The sequence below is a fragment of the Nycticebus coucang genome, chromosome 5 (assembly GCF_027406575.1).
Source record: "Nycticebus coucang isolate mNycCou1 chromosome 5, mNycCou1.pri, whole genome shotgun sequence".
Taxonomy (NCBI): domain Eukaryota; kingdom Metazoa; phylum Chordata; class Mammalia; order Primates; family Lorisidae; genus Nycticebus; species Nycticebus coucang.
Genome location: NC_069784.1, coordinates 115,352,080 through 115,371,434, shown reverse-complemented (window position 1 = coordinate 115,371,434; position 19,355 = coordinate 115,352,080). Strand labels below are relative to the sequence as shown.

Below are 19,355 nucleotides of genomic sequence, written 5' to 3'. Positions count from 1 at the left end.
TCTCTTAAGGACCCATTTAGCTTTTTTTTTTTTCTGTAGAGACAGAGTCTCACTTTATGGCTCTCGATAGAGTGCCATTGCATCACACAGCTCACAGCAACCTCCAACTCCTGGGCTTCAGCGATTCTCTTGCCTTAGGCGCCCGCCACAACGCCCAGCTATTTTTTGGTTGCAGTTCAGCCGGGGCCGGGTTTGAACCTGCCACCCTCAGTATATGGGGCTGGCGCCTTACCGACTGAGCCACAGGCACCGCCCCCCATTTAGCTTTTTAAAATTAATTAATTAATTAATTTATTTATTTAACAGAGTCTCATTCTATAGCCCTGGGTAGAGTGCTGTGGCATCATAGCTCACAGCGACCTCAAATTCTTGGGCTCAAGTATCTTCTTGCCTTAGCTTACTGAGTAGCTGGGACTGTAGGTGTCTGCCACAATGCCCTGCTATATATATATATTTTTTTTTTAAAGAGAGAGGGTCTCGATTTAGCTCAGGCTGGACTCAAAACTCATGAGCTCGGGCGATCCACTCCTTGGCCTCCCGGAGTGCTGGGATTACAGCATGACCCACCGCGTCTGGCCTACCCATTTAACTTTTAAACTGAGCCTGTATCTGTGCCCCCTGGGCTGTTTTGTAGCTTCACTCTTAATAGTACCTGTCCTCTGTTGTTTCCGTGGTGCTGTATGAACTGCCCATCCTAGGAGCACTCCCAGATGTCTGATTTTTTTTTCTATAAATGGTCCAGTCTTGGTAACCTCGTAGAGCCTTTTTCTTAAAATCTCAGTGAATGGGGCGGCACCTGTGGCTCAAAGGGGTAGGGCGCCGGCCCCACATGCTGGAGGTGGCGGGTTCAAAAGCCCCGGCCAAAAACTGCAAAAACAAAACAAAACAAAACAAAACAAAAACTCAGTGAACTAGAGTAATTGTATGGTACATATTCCTGCTTTTATAATTTTCAATAGACGTATTTTGTTTCAATTTGCTAGATTTATTGTACAGGTATTTGATCAACGCTGAGTAAAGCAAAGTGTAATGGACCTAGTTTTCTACTTATCTGCCTTACTCTGAGTAACACTTGGTGGAAGGGGATGCTGACCAAAGTCTCTAGAATGGAAAGTTGCAGGGACTTACACACTCCTAAGGACCTTGGAATTATAGTTTGTTGGCCTTGAGTGAAATGCTACACCCACATGTAGCATTTCTAGATGTGCCTCTAGATAGTTTGCAGAGGCGTCTCAGAGCTAGAGCCTGCAGCTAATTGCCACTGTCACGTCCCTGAGATGACGATTCTCCATGATAAGATGGTCACTCAAGGCTGGAGAGGAATGACCTCCAAAAGTTGGCAGTTGAGGGAGCAGAGGAGAGTCCTCAGTCCTACACACTGGGTGCTGGTGACAGGCTAGAGAGGTGACTGCAGGTACACAATGGCTGCCTTCCACCTTTGCTGAAAGCTGGGGGTGCAGTGATACCTGGGTCACTGTTACTCTCTTTGGAAGTATATTTCCTCAGATGAAGGCATTCCTAAATCCAGTTAGAAATGCTGGATATGTGCATAACTACATATTAAATTCCTTCTCAAAACCTCACTTTCAGATCGCCGGTCTGATAATTAATAATTGAGTTCTTAATTTTTATCCCCAGAAGTGTGTATTCTGCACAGACTTACATAGCCACAGCTTTGCTGGAGTTCAGAAGTTTGAGCTGCCACCGAAGTGTTGGCCGTGGAGAGGCGGGGTTTTCTGTCTCCAATGAGGTGGCTTTGGTGTCAGAAAAGCCTATCCTCTTTTCGCAGGAGCGCTGGCTCTGATCCAAGCAATAGCCACGCCGCCTGTTTTATTGTTTGTGGAGTCCTGTGGCTCGGCTTAGCGCTTTGCAGACGGGGAGGAGGAGGCAAGTGGGCGGTTTATGATTCTGGCCTGTGCTGGGGCAAGTGAGCTGAACCCTTTTGATTTCTCCCAAGCAGCCTGTGTGGGTGAACTTTAGACTGGGTGCCAGGCTTCACACTCCGTCTTTTTCTCCAGGGTGAGGAGTTACTTCCTTCTGCAGCCGGTGGCTAGCTCTCTGCCTGGTGGGGAAGGATGCCCGGAGCGGAGTAGGATTACAGTTTGGGGTGCGAGGTTCACACCAAAGAGTCGGAGTGCCTGGGTTCTGTTCTACGCAAAGTCCCGACAAGTGCTCCTGAAATGAACACCTGCTTCATTTTTGAAATTGTACTTTTATTTGTTTTTATGTTTTGGCAGCGGATACTGCTGATCTACAAACCGAGTACCACAATATGGCTAGGCTGAAACATTTTTGTCCTCTTTCTTAACCCCTCGTTTTCCTTTTCTTTTTAATTGGGTGGCCCAGAAGCAATCCTTTTGCACAGTGCTGTGCCTGACACTGCACATTGTCTGAGTGAGTGGGAAGCGGCCGGCTGGTGTGAAGGACCCGACCAATTTCAACACCAGAGCTTTTTGTCTGTGGGGCCATCCTTTGTTTCTGACTTGATTTTGGTGTAAAAGAAGATGAAAAAGGAACGCTGTTCAGGTTCCTTCAGACTGAAGCCAAGTGCAGGTTCTCTCTCACGTGCTGTGAGTTGGATAAATTTCTCCTCCCTGTCCAGGCAGACAAAGAGGCTGTTCCGCAGTGATGGAGAGCTCTCCGTTTGTGGGCAGCAGGTGGAAGCGGATGATGAAAACTGGACATACAGAACCCAGCCCAGAAAAGGTGACTTGCTTTTTAAAATTCAGACATTTTCAAAAGTTTATTGCATAGATGTCTTTTGTTGTTGTCACTTTTTTCCCTTCATGATTTTGGCCCCCATTAGGAGTTTCCGTTTTGTTTGCTTTTGTTTTGGACTTTGGTGTTATCTGTTTTTCGTGTCGAAAATAAAATGTTCTTCCAAGCTGGAATCAGCTTGAGATTGTATCCTTCTAAGAAGGATGAAATAGCTGTTGTTTGTCCTCAGCACTTCCCTGCCCTTCATCAGCTCCACACGCCAAGTGACTTGTGAAAAGTTCAATGGTAAACCTTAAACCACCATTCCAGACGAGCTTTTGCTCTTACAACGATGGGGCTCTTTTCTGAAATGACGCTGAGAAAACTTTGGGAACGCGGATAATCCTCTTGCATCTTTCTTCTGAGAAGATTGATGAGTTTCATGAATGCTTGAATTAAACAGGTGTTGGTCTGTGTATGACATTGGGGAAAATGGACCCAGAAAGGGCTTCCCCTGAGTGTCTTGGCCCAAAGAAGTTGCTGGCTTTCTGTCAAGTTTGTCTTCAGTGTTGGGCTCTGTTCTCAGGGTGAGTGTGTTTTGCGTCTCTCAAGGTGAAGAAAAAAATACCAGGCCTGCTGAGAGAGAAGGAAATATTTCAATATTTCTTAGCACTCCCCTATTTACACCTAGAATGTCTGAGTTCTTCCTGTTGAGTGTGTAAAGACTGAATTGTGAAGCTTTAAATGGTTTCTCCACTCAGTGCAGGGGCGAGCCCAGCAGGGGGGCGCTATTGAAGTCTTACAAAGGAACCTAATCCAGACATTCCCGTGATTGTGTTTTCTCTGTTTATCACATCCTTCCCTGTGCCGAAGGGGAAAAAAAAAAAAAAAAAAACCTCACTGGAATCTTTCAGGGACCTGTTCTTCCCTCTCTTTTGGAAAGCAAAACTGCTGAAATGTGAGATAATCAGCTAAGTTAAATACGTGCTTGTGAGTCGCACAGACTGGGAGTTAAACGCAGCCCTTCTTCAGGGGTAATGTGTGTTAAACCATTTGTCCTCATCTATTGAACGATAGCACTAGAGGGACTAGTTCATACTCTTTGAAGAGGCGAGTTGTTTATTGTATCAAGAAGGTGGTCAACAGTGATCCTGCTCATTCGAGCTTATTTTTTAGTTCAGGTGCTGGGTAACTGCCAGGCTTAGAAAAGGCATTTGTGCTTTCTGGCTGGAGTTGTGTATAGTTTAGCAAGTCTGTGAACTTTACTTTTCTAAATCAGGAATAAGCTGTGGTTTTGGTAAATGGTTGGGTTGTAACGTTTGAAGGGTGGATACAGTAAGTAGTAGTGTGGTTGCAAGGGGGTGTAGTTTTGATTACTTTGGTCTTTGTTGAAGGTTGCTTTTTAGGGCTTGTTTTACTTGAAGTCAACGGCTGTCAAGTTTCTGGTAAAGACTGTGTACATGTGAACATGTGGCTTTAGGATTTCTATTGTAGATGCTTCCTCAAAATTAACCTTAAGAGGAAAGAGACTGAATTTGCATGTATTAGTTTTAGTTGGTAAATAAAGCAAATACTGTATACTTGACTTGTGGAAAATAAAGAAGTCATTGTAAAGGACAGGGTGACTTATAAAGTGGAGGGAAGACTTGCTAAGACAACAACACAAAAGATTGTGCCCTTTATCCCTTAATGGGGAGACAGTAGCCCCATGGAGATAAATGGAGGCATAATACAGTGTGTAATTTTATATGGTTTTAAGAAATAATTGAACATGAATAATATAACATTTGAGATACGGAGTTAGTGGGAATCCTTTAAAGGGGGCCTATAGATGAACAATTTATAATATAATATTATTTTCACATTTGACCTACAAAAGAAAATTGGCTTCCAACATTGACATTTTCTCAGGGGTATGTCATAACAGTTGATCTTTATTCCATCTAATTCTTTGGAGAAATCTAGAAGTGACATTTGTTTACACTAGCAAATCAAAAGAGGAAATGCCTGTAAGAAAAATTATACAGCTTAAAGTTCTTAAGATCATCAAATGAACTGAAACTGTAGCAAGGATTATTGGTCAGTGCTAAGAATGCCCGATGGCACATTAGGATTTGGTTGTGAATAAATGGGAAGATGTGTTGGTCTGATGGGAGTGTGTAGCATCTTTTATATCTTTCTGCCCAGGTCACATGCAGCCTAATCCACCTTCCTGTCGGTTTATTTCCCCAGCACACATGCTGCCGTTGAGTGGTGATAGGTAGGGTAGGGCAGTGTTAGCTTAACAAACCAGCTTTGCATCATTGCTCCTCCACCCCCATCATGGGGTCTCTTGTTGGTGGGCGTCTGGTTCTGTAGCCTCCTGGCCTTCACCTCCAGCAGCTGCTGCAAGGCCATGCTGCCTGCTTGATGCCTGCCCACTGTCTCCAGGAGTCATTGGTTTGCACCGTTAGCCTGCTGACTTCCTCCTACCGGTATGGATAGCATGTTGTAAAAGACCCTCATTTTCTATGAGAGGTCTCATAGAAACCTCTCAGACCTTTCTATGAGAGGTCTTTTAATAGGGAAATTCTATGCTGGATTGCCTATCAGGAACATCAAAATAAAAGTTTTTAAGTGACTACCTTTATGGATTTCTATTAGTGCAGCAAACTCATAGCTTTATGATTTAATGGCCCTTATAGTGAAGAAACTAAAAATAAAGTTGTAATATAATGTTGAGGTTTCTTCTGGAGTATCCTTTTATAACATACTAATATGCATCTTCCTACTTAAACTATGATTCTAGAGCTTAAAAAGCACTTGAAGATCAGTATTGTGGCCAAGTATGGTGACTATAATTTTAATACCAGTGCTGAGGTGGGAGAATCCCTTGAGGCCAGGAGTTAGAGACCAGCCTGGGTAACATAGCAAGACTGCATCTCTAAAAAGAAAAAATAACTACCCAGGTGTGGTAATGCAAACCTGTAGTCCTTGCTACTTGGGAGGCTGAGACTGGAAGATCACTTGAATCTGGTAAGATCACTTTGAGGCTGTAGTGAGCTATGATTATAACTGTGCACTCCAACTTGAGTGATAGAGTGAGGCCCTGTCTCACATTAAAAGAAAAAAAAAAAAAAAGATGGGCGGTGCCTCCCTCAAAGGAGCAGGGCACTGGCCCCATATACCGTAGGCAGTGGATTCAAACCTGGCCTGGTCAAAAACTGCAAAAAAGAAAAAAGAAGTTACACATTGATATGTCAGAAGCAATCACTAACAAAGCATCTATATATTTTCTTTTCTTACATCACACAATAAGTTTCACAACTCTCTGTTTTAACTTTTATATTCACAGAGAAAAGAATGAATTGGGTAACAGCGATTATTCTTTTTTTTTTTAATTTTTTTTATTTTTAATTGCAGTGTGCTTGTTCATTCTTCTTTGTTTGAAGTACTCCTTTTTTGTTGATTTTCCTCTTTCTCCTGTGGTGCTGGCTGTTTTCGATGTTGTTAGTAGAGACCGGGCCTTACTCTGGCTCACTGCTGCTCATATGGGTCTTGAACCTCTGAGCTCAGGCAATCCACCCGCCTTGGCCTCCCATAGCGCTGGGACTACAGGCGTGAGCCACCACGCCCGGCCTGATTATTAGTTCGTATATTCTTAGTGGGATATGATAATAGTAGATGATGCTATAATAGTAGATGATGTTTTGGTTTAGTTAGCCATAAAATCAAGACTATGAGTATCTTCTTTACTTTTATTTATTTATTTTTATTTTTATTTTTTTCAGAGTTTTACTATGTTGACCTCGGTAGAGTGCTATGACGTCACAGCTCACAGCAACTTCCAACCCTTGGGCTTAAGCGATTCTCTTGCCTCAGCCTCCCAAGTAGCTGGGACTACAGGCACCCGCCACAACACCCAGCTATTTTCTGTTGCAGTTGTCGTTGTTTAGCTGGCCCCGGCTGGGTTTGAGCCTGCCAGCCTCGGTGTATGTGGCTGGCGCTATAACCACTGTGCTATGAGTGCTGCACTTATTTATTTATTTTTGAGACAGAGTCTCACTATGTGGCCCTTGGTAGAGTGCTGTGGCGTCATAGCTCACAGCAACCTCTAACTCTTGGACTTAAGTGATTCTCTTGCCTCAGCCTCCCAAGCAGTTGGGACTACAGGTGCCCGCTACAACGCTCGGCTTTTTTTTGTTGTTGTAGTTGTTATTGTTGTTTAGCTGGCCTGGGCTGGGTTCGAACCCACCACCTTCGATGCACGTGCTTGGCGCCGTAACCACTGTGCTATGGTCGCTGAGCCTGAGTATCTTCCTTATAGTTGAAGAGTGGAATACAGTTATAGATGAGGCAATAAGTAGCTTTCTATGTGGATCTGTGAGAGCACTTACTGGAGGAATTATTACTGAATACTGTGTGCAGGATACAAAGAAAGATAGCACAGAGGCCTTGCAGTCAGGGGGTTCATATTTAAGTGGAGAAGCAGATAAGAAATCTAAAGAGGAATTAAAGAGAAAATGTAAGATAATTGTGAAAAAGTTTAACAGGAATGACCTAGATGAGAAGATCCAGGTAAAAGTACCTTCTCTGGAACATTTCCATGTTTTGCATGGTTTTATGGCTGTTAGCGTTTAATTAAACAAGATTTAACAAGTACCCGCTTCTTTTCTAGCATCCACGGTGGAAGGTTCTCGAGGAAAACTCCTGACCAGTAGTGTTTATTTTGTGCATCCCTTTTCTTGCTTACACAAATCAAACCAAAAGAGGTGGCATCATGCTAAGGTATCCTCTCATCGAGCAGGGCACATTCTGCTGCACCCCAGCTCTCCACTTAGTTGGACAGAGTAATGATTGATGATCCTGGTATTGGTAGATCGAGAGGGTCATCGACATACAAAACCTTGTTCCAAACAAGGTTTCGTGATTTCCTTCTGGGCTTCACTGTTATGGATGTAACATTACCAGGTTTGAATCATTTGAATGTCAGTGCCCGTCCTTCTCAGCCCCTACAGAAATGGCCAGAGCGTTTCTAGGTATCAAAGGTAGTGAGTAATCCAGATACTAGATAATCAATCCTCGAATGTGGGAGTTGGCTGTATTTAAAGTAATTTCATCCCAATTTCCACCCTAATAAAATAGTTGCAGAGAGTAGGATCCTTGTGTATAATTAGGTTAGCTCTACTTCAGATATGACAATGGAGAAAAATGAAGACCAAAAGGAGCAAGGTCCAGAGTCAAGATCTTGTTTCCATGTAAATGGCTGTGGTTTATTTTTTATAATAAATTCTTTAAAATGATGGGACTTAAGGTTTCCTCCTTCATAGCATCAAGGATGCCTAAAAAATATTTCTGATAATGCCAAATTAGCATCCCAAATTTGTGAGTAAAATAGATACATAAGTTTTATTTATTTTGAGGGTTACTATGTACATCAGAAAAATAGCTACATGATGTTTACCTTGGTGTCTTAACAAAAGAGATCAGTGAATGTGATGTTTTCCTCCTTACTTCCTACTGAAACTGACATTCTGTGAAAAAGACAGACAGCAAGTGCTACTTAATATTTTATCTGGTCCATTGGGAATGTCCTTTATTGACCTTTGATTATTTTTTTCTTTTGAACTTGGAAACCTTTGTTATCCCCCGTCTTGTTTTATTATAAAAAAAGTCTTTTTGTGGTAATTAAATTGTTGAAGTTTTATGGAAATTATGTTTTGTCTAATATCCTTTTTTTTTTTTTTTTGAGTCAGAGTCTCACTTTGTCGCCCTCTGTAGAGTGATATGGCGTCACAGCTCACAGCAACCTCCAACTCTTGGGCTTAAGCAATTCTCTTGCCTCAGCCTCCAGAGTAGCTGGGACTCCAGGTGCCCACCACAACGCCCAGCTATTTTTTGTTGCAATTCTCATTGCTATTTTAGCTGGCTGGGGCCAAGTTCAAACCTGCCACCCTCCGAATATGGGGCTGGCGCCCTACCCACTGAGCCACAATCACCACCCATAATATCCTTTTATTAGTTAAAAAAAATGGGTTTGTTTTGTGACTTAGAGACATATATTATCAGAGATATCTTAGAGTGATATAATTTATTGTCAGGGTTTGGGTTTGGAATTGAATAACCCTCCTTCTTTTCCACTGAAATATCCTTGCTAAGTTGTGAACATTTTTTGAAATTTATCTTTACAAATGGTTATTTTAAAAATATTTTCTAAAGACCCTGAACTTTTTTTTTTTTTTTTTTTTTGAGACAGTCTCACTCTGTCACTCTGAGTGAAGTGCCAGGGTCTCCTTTCTCACAGCAACCTCAAACTCCTCAAACTCAAGCAGTCCTCTTGCCTCAGTCTCCTGAGTAGCTGGGACTACAGGCAACCACCACAATACCCAGCTATTTTTAGAGATGGGATCTCTCTCTTGCTCAGGCTGATCTCAAAGTCCTGAGCTCAGGCAATCCACCCGCCTCGGCTCCCCAGAGTGCTGGAATTATAGGCATGAGCCACTGCGCCCAGCCTCCCAGACCCTGAACATTAATTAGGGTTAATTTTTATAACTCTCTTACAATTGTTATAGAATATGTTTTATTCCATGTAATGTCAGTCTTTTTGGCTTAACTATATATTTTCTATCAAATTAGAGTTGTTAGAAAACTATAATATACCTGGCCAGGTGCGGTCGCTCACACTTGTAATCCTCGCACTCTGGGAGGCTGAGGCAGGGGGACTGCTTGAGCTCAGGAGTTGGAGAGCAGCCTGAGCAAGAGGAAAACCCTATCTCTACTAAACATAGAAAAGTATTAGTTGGGCTTTGTGGTGTGCACCTGGGATGTAAGCTACTCTGAGGCTTAGGCAGGAAGATTGCCTTAACTCAGGAGTTTGAAGTTGTGGAAGGTAGACTGATGTTATGGTACTCTAGCCTGGGGCAACAGAGGGAGACTTCCCCCCCACCAAAAAAACTATAATACCCTATTAAATACTTCATTTAATGCCAGTCCCATCAGTTTTATCTCTAAAGGTCCCCATCTGTCCATCCTTATGGAGCAGACCCTTATTACCTGGACTTCTGGATGGTTCTTGCTATTTCTATTCTTGTTCCCCTTTGATTCATCCTTGAGTCTACACTGTTAACAGAAAGATTTTTCCTAAAAACAAATGTAATTGGATCGCTCTTCTGTGGCTTCCCCTTGCCTACAGATAAGAAGCCCATATCACTTAAGATGCATGAAATGCTATGCTGTCTGCCTCCTCCCATGCCCTACAAAAATAGCATGCAGATGCATTGCTCTATCACCATCCAGAAATTTGCATCTCCTTTTCACTACCATTTCCATTCGCCCAGATACTGCAGTCCTCTCCTCTACCTGGTGACTTCCTACTTGACCTTAAAAAAACACTCTGTGAAGGGATCTTTCCTGATCCCTTCAGCTCAGAATAATGACTCCATTTTGTGTAACTTCTCTGCCTTCTTGTCTCTGTCTAATTGCATTTATCATACACTGGATTATACCTATTTGTTTACTTGTCTGTGTCTCGAACTAGACTGTCCTAGACTCTTAGGACAGAGACCCAGACTTATTTATCTTTTTTATCCCCAAAGCTCCATAAATAGTTGCTGAATTAGTGAAAATAATTCATCTGGGGCTCTATTAGCAGTGATATTTGCACAGGCTAATGTGCCAAACAAATACTTTCTGGCTCTGCCTTAAAGAATGGTGGATTCTCCGTAGTTCTGTGTGCTTATTTATTACCAGTGCTCCCAACTCTGAACTGCTTTGAGTACAGCAAAAGAGAGGGCTCAGCTTGTGGGGACATGATTTTGGTGGCAGCCTGCTGTTTACTGTTGTGCTAGTTAAGCTGTGCACAAACACTGTGTAAAAATATTTGGTCATAGCTGTTTTTTTTTTTTTTTCTTTGTAGAGACGGAGTCTCACTTTACTGCCTTCTGTAGAGTGCCATGATGTCACAGGACTCACAGCAACCTCTAGCTCTTGGGCTTCCGCGATTCTCCTGCCTCAGGCTCCTGAGCAGCTGGGATTACAGGCGCCCGCCACAACGCCTGGCTATTTTTTGGTTGTAGTTCAGCTGGGGCTGGGTTTGAACCCGCCACCCTCAGTATATGGGGCAGGCGCCCTACTCACTGAGCCACAGGCGCCACCCGGTCATAGCTGTTTTGACCAAGCAGTAAAGTTGATGTTAGTGAACAGAGAGTGGGTGTGGAATCCATGATGCCAGGCCTGGTGAGGAGAGGCTGCCCAGAGCTATTGCAGTCTTTTCTTACCAGTTTCCTTGCTTCCATCTTTATGTGTCCCAACCCCACCCCAGTCAGGCTCACCTTAACACAGCAGCCTCGGTGATCCTGTTAAATACCAGGTCATGCTGTGCAGCTTCCCTGCTCCAGACGCTTCAGCAGCTTTCCTTCTTAGGCAGCTGGATGACTAAGCCTTGACGGTGTTCCCTATGGTCCTCTTGGCATCTGCCTCCCTCAGCCCATCACTCCAAGCTTCCCCTCACTGTCCTCTGCAGGGCCCTGGGTTTCCTGCTGTTTTACAAGCAGCCACCACTTGACCTTCCCCTTGACCCAGAACCCCAGCTGTGTGCCTGGCTCCTCCCTCACCTCTTGCAGGTCCTTGCTCACAAGTCATCTCAGTGACCATATTTAAAATGGTCACATCTTGAAAGGAAGAGCAGAGAGAGGGAAGGAGGGAGATGGGTGGGGCCTTGGTGTGTGCCACACCTTTTGGGGGCAAGACACGATTGTAAGAGGGACTTTACCTAACAAATGCCATCAGTGGAACCTGGCTTATTGCACCCTCAATGAATTCCCAACAATTAAAAAAAAAAAAAAGGTCACATCTTACCCTCGCCCTAACCTGCCATCCCACAGAGAACTTGCTTTCTCCAAAGAACTTGCCACCCTCTCATATACTGGGCACTCTACGTATTGGCTTTTGGTGTTATCCATTTCCTCCAACTAGAATTTAGCCTCCAAAATAGGAGAGATTTTTGTCTGGCAGGTAATAGGTGTTTACTAAGTTGTGGTTGAAGGAATGAAGGAGTTGTGTGAAGAGCACTAGGTCAGCCCATCTGGGCCGTCCGCTCTGTCCCTTGCTAATTGTGTGCATATGACCCGAACCAAGTCACACCATCTCTTTACTCTCTAGTTTTTATTTCTGTAAAATGGGGTAATGCCTATTCATCATACATATCAGTGTCAAGTACAACTTGTTTATTGAATAAACCAGTGTCTGTTTTATAGATACATTGTCAGCCTACAAACTGGATTTGGTTGTTTTGAATGATATTGGCCATTGGCTTGGCAATCTCACCATCAGTAGCTAATTGTTCAAAAGTATATCTTTATCCCAGCATAGGATATACTAACTAGTACATTACACTTTCAGTATAGAAACAAATGTCTTGGGCGGCACCTGTGGCTCAGTTGGTAAGGCGCCGGCCCCATATACCGCAGGTGGCGGGTTCAAACCCAGCCCCGGCTGAACTGCAACCAAAAAATAGCTGGGCGTTGTGGCAGGCGCCTGTAGTCCCAGCTACTTGGGAGGCTGAGGCAAGAGAATAGCTTAAGCCCAGGAGTTGGAGCTTGCTGTGAGCTGTGTGATGCCATGGCACTCTACCGAGGGCCTTAAACTGAGACTCTGTCTCTCCCAAAAAAAAAAAAAAAAGAAACAAATGTCTTTGGAGTACTTGAATAACCTATGCAACCCCAGGGAAAGCTATCACTTCCTTTGAAGGAATTTGTACCTTAGTGTTTATGTCAAATCCCGAAGTGATTAAGACACTAAATTGAAAGTTATATCTGACTCAGTCAGCCCACCGTAAGTATTAACAACAGCTAATACAGGCGGCGCCTGTGGCTCAGTTGGTAAGGCACCGGCTCCATATACTGAGGGTGGTGGGTTCAAACCCAGCCCTGGCCAAACTGCAACCAAAAAAAATAGCTGGGCATTGTGGCGGGCACCTGTACTCCCAGCTACTCGGGAGGCTGAGGCAAGAGAAGCGCCTAAGCCCAGGAGTTGGAGGTTGCTGGAGCTGTGTGAGGCCATGGCACTCTATTGAGGGCCATAAAGTGAGACTCTGTCTCTACCAAAAAAAAAAAAAAAAAAAAACAACAGCTAATACTTAGTGAGTGCTTGCAATGGGTAGACACTGTTATTAACACTTTACATGAGTTAACTCATTTAATAAACGCAGTCTGGCTATCGTAAGTGTCCAGTAAAAATAATTGGTTAGATAATAGTTGGTTAGATAAGCAGAGAAAGGTGAGGTCATTAGAACTGAAAACTGGGCAGACAGACTTAGATGGTGAGACGGGGAACCAAGTGCAATTCTTCAGAAGGAGAAATGACACTGAAAGTAGGTAGGATGGGGCTGGGTGTGGTGGCTCACACCTGATTCTGGCACTCTGGGGGGCTGAGGCAGGTGGATTGCCTGAGCTCACAGGTTCAACACCAACCTGAGCAAGAGCGATACCCTGTCTTTAAAAATAGCTGGGTGTTGTGGCGGGCACCCGTTGTCCCAGCTACTTGGGAGGCTGAGGCAAGAGGATTACTTGAACCCAAGAGTTTGAGGTTGCTGTGAGCTGTGATGTGACAGCACTCTACCCAGGGCAACAAAGGAAGAGTCTGTCTCAAAGGAAAGAAAGAAAGAAAGAAAGAAAGAAAGGAAGAAAGGAAGGAAGGAAAGGAAGGAAAGGAAGGAAAGGAAGAAAGAAAGAAAGAAAGAAAGAAAGACGGAGGGAGGGAGGGAGGGAGGGAGGACATTTGGGGGTCATAGACTCAATACCTTTTGGTTTAGGGGCATATACTCTGCTTTGAGAATATTTGGGCACATGCAGCATACCTCTCCTGGGTTTGAAGCTCCTTTGAAATCTAGCCTGTGTCTCATTCCAGCATCTTGCACTTTGCAGACAGTGAGCGAATCCCCGCTGCACAGATACATGGTCTAAGCACTGCTGAAGGAGAACGTCTCTGCTCACGGCCTGCAGAATGGATCAGAACATTAGGGACGAGAGCCGGGTCATCTAGGAGCTGTAGTATTGAGAAAAAACAAAATGCTGCTGAAACCACAGATTTTTATGTTAGGCTATCCTTATTAACGAAGTCACAGGTTTTAATAATTATTTGTACCTATAGCAACAGCGTCTGTGATTTTCAAAGGTACAGTTACACTTTTGCTAGCTTTATGAAATATGAGTAGTCTGTACCTTATATTTCTGTCCTTTCTAATTAAAGATAATGTCTGTGCTGACCACTGTCTTAAGAAATGTGATCAGAAAGCTTATGTGTAACCAACACACATGCTGTTCTCCTGCACAGCATGTGTGGTACAAGGCTGGGGGAGCCTGGAGCTGGCTGTGGTGATGCCTGCTGTCCAGCCCTCTACTCCCCGTACCATACCTCTTCTCTGTACCTTCAAACTCAGGGCCTTTGAGGGTTTACTGTCATCATCATGGCCGATGTTTGATGACTCACTAGTTGTCATAGCTTTTAAACTAACACTTAGTTCTTGCTGAAACCCAGTTACTATACTGGCCTGCAGCACAGTGTGTGTTTGGGTATTTATACACGTGTGATAAATGGTGAGCATTTGCCCAGGCAGGTGGGGGCATGGGAGTTTGGGGGGTGGGGTCTGTGAGCTGGGTTTTCTGACTGGGGCTCCCTCTGCCAGTACTGTCCTGTGCTAGACTTGTTGCTGGTATGGGGGGCACACATTGGGTGTGTACTTCCTCCGGGTGGCACATGGTGGGTTCTCATGTTTCGAGAGCTCCTATTGCCTCATAGACTTGATACAGAGCATCTTTTTGAGAAAGCCACACCAAGGAGCCAGCCTCTTCCAGATTCATTGTGGAAAGGGCTTGAATTGTGAGGTGATCTGGAGTGACCTGGATGAGGGGGTCTTTCCTGGGGCAGGGACTCTATAGGGTAGTAGACTGAAGAGAGACTCTATCCTGTCACTTCAAGCCCTTTTGTTTTTTAAAAAGATTGGGTTGGGGGTGGTAATGAATGGAAGATCATGGAAGAAAGTGGCAATAAACTGGAGGGAAGGAAAGATAAGGAAAGAATAGATAATGAGTGTCCACACTGCTTCATTCTGTCTCCCCTTTGCTAAGAGCGTTTTGATCTCATCTGCTAATCAGGAAAGGGATGGTACTCTGTGGACACTCAGACTTCTGAATATGCCGCTTGCATGACTGATTGTGTGCTCATGGTATTGTAAGTTTGTCTGTTTTTGACACATAGGATAATAAAGTTTCTGTACATCATTGAAAAGGGTGTGGAACTAGGGTGAAGGCTAACTTACTCACTGGTTAGAATAATTTTAGTGGTACAAGTAAATTATTGTCAGGTTTGGAGTCAATTCATGTTTACCTTTCTTGAAGGAAAATTCATTTGCAAGTAAAATTCACAAGCAGTTGAGATTTCAATAAACCGTATCGTTTGATTTTGGTCTTTTCTATAAACTTGAAAAGAGAAAATGAAAATAAATATATTGGATTGTTGGTACAGTTCCCTTGCCTCTAAGGTTCTCTTTCCCTTTGTAACTGGAAACGGCTCAGCTAAAGTAGAAACTGGGGTATCTGGTGTTTCTGGATCACATTTTGAGATAAACCAGAATTCTTACCTGAACACAGGTGTGTATGGCTTTAGTCTTGATTGGCTGGGGATTCTTTTACACAGCATACAAAAGGCAGTTTGTGAATTTACCTTGGTGGGTGGCTGTGGCTGGTGGTTGGGGTGGTTGCTGTGATCATCTTGCCTGGTAGTTATTTATTTACATAATTTTTTTTCACTGATAGAAAGTACATAGAGTGCTTTGACTTCCTGGAAAAAGAACTTTGATTTCTACTTTAAAGTAATTTTATTGCCAAGTTAATCAGCATACTCTGTGCCTATCATAAAGAGATGTTTTAAATCATTTTCTCCTTGCTAGCTTCCCAAGACCCATTCTTTGTTGCTAAGCGTGCCTGCCTGGATGTTGTTCTGTTTCATTTATAAGCAAATTTGAGCCACCTGGTCTCCTTTGTGTGCTAGTGATGCTTTGTGAGCCGGGGAGGTTGGGTTTCTCTCCTTCCACATTCCTTTGGATCATTAGACCTTGGCTACACCCAGACTCTGGAGCATGTGTTGGTTTATTCAGATGATTTGTATTCTTATGTAAGTATAGCCAGGGAAAGGTTATGTCACTGACTTTAAAAATCTTGAAGGTTATGTTCCAACTTTAGCTAATAAAGGTCCGAACAAAAATTCACTTAGTAAATTTTTCTCTAGTTTCTAGGAAAGTTGAGCTAGTTTTCTCCACTATAATTATTTCAAATGGGGAAAAGAATCTTTTACGGGAACTAGGGTGCAAATCGTTTGGGACTTTTCAGTGCTCCAAAAGATTAATTCCAGTTTTTTGTGTGTGTATTTTCTAAGTCAGAGACTTTTAAAAGCTTTGCACGTGTCCACAGTAATAAATACACTTTGCTGTGGTTCTCAGCCCGCTCTCGGTGCATGTAAACGTGTGCACATGTGCTTGCACGTACAAAACAGCTCTGTGAGACAACTTACCTTCACTGTAGGTCTGCTGTGATACTCTGTTTTCTCTTACTCTGTCTTATTCTGTTCTCTTGAACAGGAAATGTCATTCCTGACTTACAAAACTGATTTTATGATTTCCATAGGTCATACCTTTCAGTTGGCAAAATGGTGCTTTCAATAGACTTCCCTTCTGTCAGTAGAGTTTTATCGTGTTTGTGTACCAGATAGCTTTCCCCCATATTTAGAAATCACAAGCTATTATAGAGTTTCTGTGGATAGTCCACTGTTGTCTTGGTGATGCAGACAGCCTGGAGTATAGCCTAATACTACACCAGGAGTAGTAGTAGGTAGAGTGCAGAATAGTGGCGTGTCTCAGAAAACCATCTGGTTCAAAAACAGACTTGGGCCTCTGAGTACCCAAGCATTCCTCCACCATAGTAAGCCATTTGGGTTTCCCTCTGAGCCCCTTGCCAGGGACAGCTTGGTCTATAAGGGGCAATGCTTGAAAATTGGCAGCAGGACCCAGCGATGTCCTTTGTGAGCCTGTCACAGGCTGCAGCCCCCGTGGGAAGGCTGCTGTGTTCGCAGGCTGCTTCCTTGCACCCGCTGACTGGCCCCAGGGAAAGTTGATGAATTGCAGTGTCTGACCTATGTCTGCCTGATTTCTCCAGGTATGTCTGTCACTGTGCTTCCCAGCCTGCTGTCCATTCCCCACAGGGGAGAATTAGTCGTGAAGTTTGCCCATTTAACGTTACTTTTGAACAGGACTCTAGCCTGTTTGTGTCAGAGGTCCTATGTCTGAACTGGAAAAAAAGCACTGTTTTCTTTGAAATGTAAAGTTATTATTGTAAAAAAAGAGCAATAGGTTAGAAATAACGTTTCAAAATTGTAATCATATGGACTAGATGTTAGCGTGTATAAAATGGTTAGAGGAATATGCCTTTTACTTATTTGTATTTCAATATAACAGAAGCTTGCCTAATCAATCATCTTTCAGACCTCTAAAACAATTCAAATTATTTTTTATGAGTATTTTTCAAAGAGACAGTCTGTAACAGAGCCTGTTTATAGGTCATGGTTTGCACAGTACTCACATAGGTCTCATTTCATCATGGTGACAGTGCTGAGATTGGCAGGACAGGTGGTATTTTCCTTTTTTGTGGTGAGAAAGCAGCGTGTGAAAGATTAACCGACTTGCCTGAACCATATAGGTAATTGATATAGACTGGATTTGAATCCACTTCTTGTGACTTAGTCTCACATGCTTTCCATGACTCAGTGCCACAGTTCTGCTCCATGGCAGAGGACAATTTCATCTTATTTTGATGCTTTGATGTCACTTAGAATAGACAGTGAACATTGCAATGATCTGATGAAGCCCTGGTGGCCACTGAGGTATGTAAGCATCTTTACTTGGCACAAAGTCGGTCTCCACCATCGTGCCCTTTAACGTACAGGGTCCCCTTTTGCTGCAAGGCTTTCTCTTTTCACTGGTTGTCTGGTGTTTGCCTGCTGTGTTCTGATCAGTTACCTGTGCGGAGAGTCTGGCAATGCAGTGTATTGCAACAGTGTTGACTAGAAGACTAATGAGATCCTGATGCCCAGTCCTGTGAGTGATGATGGTTGGTGAGAGGCCGTTTTGACTTTTTGCTTCTTTTCCATATTTTCAGTGGTTGAGTTTGTTAGAAAAGTGATCTCTTGATAAATGGATGTTACTGTAATGTATAAATATAGTTTTTTTAAAAAAATGTTTATCTTCTGTTGGCTTTACTTTTTGGCACAGTTGAATAAAATACACGTTTGCATTACTGTTATGGACTGTGACTGTATTTGGGCATCCCAGTTCTTTTTGTAAACATTACATTTTAAGTACTTCTGTAAAATCACTCTGAGTGAAAAAAGTAGAATTACCATCCACTGCATTATTTTGCTTACTAATAAGCAAGTACAGCTTTTTTTTTTTTTTTTTTGCAGTTTTTGGCCGGGTTTAGGTTTGAACCCAGCACCTCTGGTACATGGGGCCCTGCTCCTTGAGCTACAGGCGCCGCCCAAGTATAACTTTTAAGCTTTGGTTTCACCATTAACCAACCACTTCCCCCAGTCACATGTTGATTCTCACTCCTCTTCTCTCCCTCTGATAATTTGGCTACCAAATATTTACTCATTTTTCTTTTTTTCTTTTTTGTAGAGACAGAGTCTCACTTTATGGCCCTGGGTAGAGTGCCGTGGCCTCACACAGCTCACAGCAACCTCCAACTCCTGGGCTTAAGCGATTCTCTTGTCTCAGCCTCCCGAGTAGCTGGGACTACAGGCGCCCGCCACAACGCCCAGCTATTTTTTGGTTGCAGTTTGGCCGGGGCCGGGTTTGAACCCGCCACCCTCGGTATATGGGGCTTGGCACCTTACCGACTGAGCCACAGGCGCCGCCCACTCATTTTTCATATGATTGAAATTTCCTTCCCAAAACTTCTATTTCATATCTTTCTTTACACATTTGCTTTTAAAAAGTCAAGAACTGGTGAAGACAAGACATTTCTATTAAAACCAATTTATTCCAAATGCTTAAATAATACTCGATCCTCATTAATACAAATGGGAACTATATAAAATATTACTCAAAAAGCTGATCTGTGTTTTTCTGTGAATTTCTTAATAAACCACTAATATCCTAGGATACAGATCTCACATAACCTTTTAATAGTCTGTGTTGAAATGCTGTAATCTCCACTTTGCATTCTAGACCCAGTGATGTCTCAACAGAGGAGACATGCAAAAAATGATTGAATGCAATTTAAATTAATTGAAAGTGAAGACTTTTTAAAAAATTCTCTGATTCAAGAAATGGAGCTCAGAGAAAAGTAATAATTTCAAAAAAGCATTGTTGTGCTTCCTTCCATTCTCCAGACACTGAGTGATGACAAAAGATGTTCACTCCTGACAAAGCTTTTGGTACCCAACTTAGTACTCTATATTTTGGTTGTAAAATCTCAAGCAACAGCAACAATTTTTTTTTTTTTGTAGAGACAGAGTCTCACTGTACCGCCCTCAGGTAGAGTGTCGTGGCGTCACACGGCTCACAGCAACCTCTAACTCTTGGGCTTACGCGATTCTCTTGCCTCAGCCTCCCGAGCAGCTGGGACTAC

At 43.1% G+C, this 19,355-nt stretch overlaps 1 protein-coding gene across 8 annotated transcripts in view; it reads left to right on the top strand.

Annotated features, from left to right (window-relative positions):
- The window catches only part of NHSL1 (NHS like 1), a 260,231-nt gene that overhangs the window by 103,942 nt on the left and 136,934 nt on the right, over window positions 1-19,355 (top strand). The window contains exon 1 of one of the 8 annotated variants that reach the window (XM_053590640.1): window positions 1,862-2,706. The exons of 5 other annotated variants lie outside the window; for them this stretch is intronic. In XM_053590640.1, coding sequence (XP_053446615.1) covers window positions 2,505-2,706 — 202 coding nt within the window. In that variant the 5' untranslated portion in view covers window positions 1,862-2,504. Of the gene's footprint in view, window positions 1-1,861; window positions 2,707-3,182; window positions 3,285-19,355 lie in introns of those variants that run through there. 2 more of the 8 variants (XM_053590645.1, XM_053590648.1) reach the window with 2 other exon arrangements.